We start from the raw sequence: 6740 nt of genomic DNA, 5'->3' as shown, positions 1-6740 counted from the left end.
AATACTGCCTGTTCTTGGGATGTTGGTGCTGGCTGCTTTGTGGATGACTCTCGTGATACTTGGGATGTCCGTAGGTTCTTCAGTCTGCGCGAGAGTTCGGTAAGAGAGCTGATAGCCCTCCCAGTCGGCTTCTCCATACCGCCACCGTGGTCTTCTGGTGTTCTCCGGTGCCATTGCGGCGGATAACCGGATCTGTACCGGATAGTGGTCGCTGCCGTGCAGATCCGGGTTGATGCCCCATAGCATTTTGCCCGCTAAGGAGCGGCTAACTGCGGACACGTCGATGGCGGTGGTGTGCCGTCCGTTAAAGAACGTCGGGCCCCCGTCATTTAGGATGACTAAATCTTCCTCCTCAAAAATATCGCAGATGGTGACCCCTCGTGGGTCCGCTCTTGGACAACCCCAGGCCGGGTGATGGCCGTTCAGGTCCCCAATGAACATTTTGGGTTCTGGTAACTGCCGAAGTATTCTGCGAATCTCGGTTCCTAGATTGGGTAGTCTTCCGCAGGGCAGATAGGCGCAGGCGATGTAGATACTAGTTGGGTCTTGGATCCGAATGCCGACAATAGGGAGGTCGGTATCGAGATCAACCATTTGATGGGGGACATTTTTACGGACTCCTATGGCCACAGATCTCCGAAGGTTAGATCCTTGTTTAATGGACCATAAGTAATCGCCGCCAAGTGTCTTATTCATCCGGTCCACCGTGACGTTGTTGACCTCTTGCAGGGCAATCACCAGGGGGGACGCACCGCTGCAGAGGAGTACCAACTCCGCCAAGTGGAGAAAGTAGCCGCTGATATTCCATTGGAGCATAAGATTCACCGGAACCGGTAGGGCGGGGGTAGGAAACCCCCGCTCCGATCCGCTGGTTGAAGGTCGTTCGATTGAGCGGTGATGGCTCATTGCGTAGTAACTGGAATTTGGGGGTGTTCCAGTCGGACTTGCTGCGGCAGAACTTTGTGCCGAATGTGACGGATCCCCACCAGGGGCAGGTGGAGTCGTTCCACCCACCCGGGGCAGGGGCGTCCCAACGGTGGTGAAGAAATCTATCGTTGTATTTGAGCTTGGAACTATGTTTGAGGGTGAGCTACTGGTTTGGGACTTGAATCCCTCTTTGTCCTTCGGGGAATGGGAACAACTGCCCTTATCCGTCCCGATATTATGCTGTGCCTTGAATCCCACGTTGTCCGCAGGGGAATGGGGGCCGAGGCCGCCCTTGTCCGTCCCTCTTCCAGGTTCGCCGCAGCGCCGGGGGGTTGTCGCCGGTTCCGGTGTGGGGAAGACGTCCGCACCGACGGGGCCCCGGCTACTGTGGGCTAGTACTGGGTTCTTCGCCATTTGCATCTTCGTCCGAGGGTCCCAGAGGTTACCCGACAGTTCCGGTTGGGGTATATCTTCCGCACTGCCGGTGCCCTGAGTACCCACGGCACGGATATTTTCATTCGGTTGGCTCGGACACCGAGGGGGGTCCGAAGATTCCAGTTGGGGTAAGACTTCCGGTTCGACGGTGCCCCGGCTATCCGAGGCCAAGCGCGAACCAGTTGCTTGGTGGGTGGTGGTGGCTGGTGTTGGTAACGAAAACGAAGAGTAGTCCGCGTCCATGGCGTGGTCGGTTGCCGGAGGGTGTGTGGGGGGACTTAGAGGCTAGGTGGTTTTGGTTTTGCCTGCTATTCTGCCACTCCTTCCAGTTTGCGTGGGCGTTATCTTCGTGAGGATCGCCTTTTGCACTTTGGAAGCTGGGGCATTTCGGGGGGGGGGGGGGGGGTGGTTGGGTGGGTCGACGAGCTTTATGGGTCTTTTGGCCGATTGGGAGGTTTTTAGCTGGTTTATTTAAGCATTCCGCTTATGACCCAATTTCATTACTGTACTTTTAAATAGGCCGATTGCAGTTGGAATAAAAAGAATCGTATCTTCCGATGTTTTGAGGCAATAACAACACTTGGAAACGAAATCATGACCAGTATACAACCGTACAACTGACATCATGGATTATTTCAAAGTGCGTTGTATTTCGAGATCCTGACCTGGTATCCGGAAAAGTTGTTCAGATTGTCAAAAACTTTGGAATAATTATTAGAATAGTTCAGATTTCTGCCACTATGCAGCGCTGGTGGACAGTGTGAATTTTAAAAGCTAACTATGTGTCGTGAAGCTGATTATCTGGGAAGTTGCTGTCTTCAGCAAACATGTTAAGATATCGACTACCACTTTGAATTGACTACTACCATTTTTAGTCGGATTATGTTTTACCTATACAGAAAGTCGCTACAGTAAATAGGAATCAATTGTTTTTGGTTACAATTTCAAAGATGATCAGTTTGACACATAATTTCGGGCTCATCACCCCTGTGCTGAAAAAAGGTTTTAATTTCGTTTAGGTACATCATTCACCCAATCCCTTGTAGCCTGGTACTCACAAGAGAAGGTCACGATAATGTTCCGAGTTATGACGCTCAAGGAATTCATTAAACCTCCTGAAAATAATCGGTGAAGAAGTATCGAAGCCGTCATTTCACCTACTTTATTTTATATATTAAGATTAAACTAGCATTTTTGCAGTTATTTGATTTGCTTTTATTTCAAAAACCAGATAGCACTCACAATAGTTGGTCATTGCAATAGGGCTTATTTCTTTGGCTAGATTTAATCTCTAATCAGTATACTGATGTACAAAGTGTCGCTTAGCAACCACGCTTCACTCCAACTTCTGCGGCTTCCGAACGTAGGACTTGACGTAGAAATCCAGGAACATCACCAAGAAGAACCCCGTCTGCAGCAGTCCGATCCAATGCCACAGCTGGGGAAAGCCGCAGTCCATCCCCGTCAGTGCGGGTCGACCGAAGTGAACCATCAGATAGACGAACTGAAACAGTTGCATTCGGGTGAGGTGCTTCTTACAGTGAGCAGCTAGCCTAGAGTTGTACGTCGTTAGATAGTAATACAGGTAGATACCCGTATGACCCAGTGTGTTCCACACGCCCAGAATTAAATTGTGACCTCCTGTAATGTGGGATAAGTTTAGCGGTTGCAGGAATGAGGGGAAGTTCTTGTAGTCTTAAAATGAACCTGGAACAAACAGAACACCAAAGTAGGAGACCGCTACCATGGTAGCGTGATGGTAGACGTGTAGGAACGATAGTTGTGACTGCTTCTTGCGTAGGATGAAAAACAACGTGTCTGCCAGGTCGAGAACCTTCAATACGAAGTAAGCATATGAAACGTACAGTTCTTCATAGCCACTGGCAGTGCTGGATAAGTCGACCGGTTGGCAAACGTAGGAAAAGCTGGCCCGTTTCAATAGGTGGCGGATCTACAATTGATAAATTCAAATTTAATCATATGAGTAATAGCGATAAGCTGATGTTTCTAGCATGCAGAATCATAATGGCCTATCTGAGAAGTTCCAGGTCAAAAAGGAAAAAATAATTTTTTTAGGCTCGACTTTCTCCGATTTTCATTAAACGTTGCATAATTGTTTGTTATGGACAATCTTCTACATTTGTAGTACAATTTGGTATTTTTTTTTTCAAAATGGGGTATTCGACATTTTTCCATAAATCAAAGCATGAATACGACACTTTTAATCAAAATGACGTCCAAGTAGGGAAAAATAAAATCTTTGTGAAAATTATACATGATAAATGTTTTTAATTATTTTAAGAAAATAGTGTTTAAATTTTAAGTACCAAAAATGTCCTTGATCAATATTTTCGATATTTTTTTAAAACAAAGCTTATGAAAAATGCTAACTTTCGAAATGTTGATCGAAAATCGAAGATCATGATTTTTTGTTATTTTGATACAGACAATAATATTTGAGTCTTTCAAACCGTTTCCTGTGCAAACATTACAAGAACATTGCACAAAAAACCTTTAAAAAATTTGACCAAAAGCTGATGTTCAATAATTTTTGTAAATTTTGAAGTGTTCAACGTTTTCAATACTAAAAACTTTGCATTTTACATTAGCTTTTTCACTAAAAAAATCAAAAATATTTAACGAAATTTTGTGTAATTTAAATTTATACACTTTAGTTTTGATTTTGTACTCAAAAGTTTCAAAAACACACAGTACACGGTTTATATATAAAATAATTTATTTTTCCTACAACTTTTTCTCAGACGTCATTTCGATTTGAAGTTACGTTTCCGTGCTACAATTTATTGAAAATGTCAAATACCTCATTTTGAAAAATATTGCAAGGTTCCAAATGGCTGAATTGTACACGATAAGAAAAAGTACCCAAAAGTAAGTTCTTTTCACTCATCTCGGCACTATAGAACAGGAACCCAGAAGAAAGTAAAGCGTGTCAAAGTAGTTTTCATTTGCTTGTGTGCAATTCGTATGGAATTTTCCCCTAGTTTTCCACCCAAAAGTAAGTTAGTTGTACCCAAATTTAAGTACAGATAATGCTAACTGCTATTATTTTGAACGATTTTACTTGGTGTCTCACTTCCCGGCAGGTGCTTCCAAAAATTTAATATATTGTTATAATAAAATTGAACATATTTGTAGTTCTTTGGTGAACGTTTCAGCTCAATTGATCGTAAATTAACAAAGTTACATCATGTCAAAGTGACCATTTTGTATGAAAATCGGCATGCGCTGCTATTTTATCGAACACAACTGTAAATATGATTAGACTCATCGTTGGGTTCCACATTTTACTAACCCTGTTGGGTGGCTTTGCTCCTCCGGTTTTGACAACATTAGAAGGAGAAAAGGAGACAAACTAGTTAAAAGTAGGTAAAAGTGAACTGGCCGTTGGGTACTTTTTTCTTACCGTGTAGCACGCATCTCAATGAACTTTTAAAAATGTACTATCTGCATTGATCGATTATATCTTTTGATAACCACGGCTTTACAAACAGATGTCACGTTTTTTTGCAACATAATAATAGAGAAGATTCTCATATATCATCTTCTTTTTCTTCATTCCTTTATTAAACGTCGGTCGCTGTTCGGCAATCTAGTGTCAATCACCGACGGAAATCGAGTGCCATCCATTGACGGCAATCAACTGTGCAGGAGGACAGCTTTCACACCTGCGTAGGATATCGCACCCATTCAGCAACACATGGGCCGGGACCAACGGCCGGGTTACCAGAGATTTTTAGGCCTCAGAAAAATCCCACCGTCCTCGGCTGGTATTGAACCCAGACCCATTGGGGTGAGAAAGCAGTCACGCTTACCACTACACCACGGGCGCCGGCTATCATCCAGAACATCAAATTCAACAGGTTATGTTTTTGTAGCTGGGTCATTAACGACCGAGAAAGTCGATGGAGAGAATCGACCAAAGCAGATAGGACCTTTTGAATTGTTCGTCTAGAAATGGGAATGATTGTCCATAACAAACAATTTTGCAAATTCTCATGCAAATCGGATAAGGCCGAGTCTGATCTATTCGTCATTTGGCGTGGAACAACGATAATCGATTCTCATCTTCGAAGTTCATTTCGAATTACTACAATTCAAGCTGAACATTGCATTAAGTCCTAAGTAACATAGACAGATTCTCTTCGTCGACTTTCTCTTTGTATCCCCACGGGCATTTAAAGACATTCCCAGGTATTTTCAGTACACAAACCAGAAGCTTGTATCTAGCATCTATGGCAAACACAACAACAAACCGTTATGTGCTTAGGTTAGAACGAAAGAGAAAGTCGACCAAGAGAATCGATCAATGTTACTTAGAACCTAATGCAATGTTCAGATTGAATTGAGTGAATCAATTTACCACAAATTTTCCTATACGATGCTGTATCAGATTTCATTGGTTATTCAAAGAAACAATTCTAGATAGAGCTGGAATAAGGGCGTAACAGCTTTTGTAAACAATTAATTGTCCCGATGATTTCTCGAAAGTCATGGCTCGCCCTGGAAAATCGACATCACCATGTTGGTTTGTTCCATAAATTCCTAGAAATCAACGAGAGAAGCCATTGTTAACAAAAGCTGTTATGCCGTAATTCCAGCTCTATCTAGAGTTAATGCACCGAGAAATGCTAATCCTGCTGAGCTATTAACAAAAGAGAAAATCGTTCACGAGCATCTAGGTACCATTTCAGCTAGGCCGTTCTGAACGCTAGATTTACTCACCAGCACCACAAAGAGCACACCGTTGACTAGCACTTGTAGTAGATTGTACTTCCGGATCACCCCTTTCAACTCGTATGGCTTACGGTTGGCCATAAAACGTGGTCCGATCTGGAGAACCACCACCAGGTAGGCTGCGACGATCATCGGAACCTGCCAGTTTGCAGTCAACAGCGGAAGATCAGCACTTCGGCTATCTGTAAGCACATGATCACAATCACATAACATCACTAATCGAGCAATTTCAATTATGGACACGATCACTTTCACGGTTCACTTGGACAATAGGCTTGGGCGAAAGTTTTGTTAATGTGATTCTGGAATTTAGTATGCAAACCATACATCTCCGAACACGTACCTCGGTGGTCCCGCAGAAACCGATTGTAGCCACTTATGAAGTTCTCCGTCACGTCAGCCATTATGGACCGGGAGCACGAATTACGATGTTATGTTGTGTTTTCAAAAAAAAAAAAAACAGCGAGAGACGCGTAAGTCAACTTCAAATCACATAGGACCCAGGGCCCAAACAGATAGACGATCGGCGAACTAGTGAGCCGAAATCGTCATTTGTCGATAGTTTATATATCGGATTTGGAAGCAAAGCGTCGGTTGAATTAGAATTCATTTGTAACCGAGTC

At 43.5% G+C, this 6740-nt stretch overlaps 1 protein-coding gene across 1 annotated transcript; it reads right to left on the bottom strand.

The window, feature by feature from the left end:
* Positions 1-2683: 2683 nt before the first annotated feature.
* Positions 2684-6538, bottom strand: LOC135703540 (very long chain fatty acid elongase AAEL008004-like). The gene is made up of 4 exons (XM_065224785.1): positions 6461-6538; positions 6106-6299; positions 3070-3313; positions 2684-3003 (listed from the first exon to the last, which is right to left on the bottom strand). Exons 1-4 carry the CDS (start codon positions 6519-6521, stop codon positions 2699-2701), a joined length of 804 nt encoding a protein of 267 aa, XP_065080857.1. The 5' UTR covers positions 6522-6538; the 3' UTR covers positions 2684-2698.
* Between the last annotated feature and the right edge of the window lie 202 nt (positions 6539-6740).

This window comes from Ochlerotatus camptorhynchus, unplaced genomic scaffold, assembly GCF_037179485.1.
Source record: "Ochlerotatus camptorhynchus isolate MF236.1 unplaced genomic scaffold, CSIRO-AGI_Acam_v1.1 ptg000021l, whole genome shotgun sequence".
NCBI classification, from domain to species: Eukaryota; Metazoa; Arthropoda; class Insecta; order Diptera; family Culicidae; genus Ochlerotatus; species Ochlerotatus camptorhynchus.
Note: the sequence above shows the minus strand (reverse complement) of the source record. Positions and strands in the feature narration are given on the sequence as shown.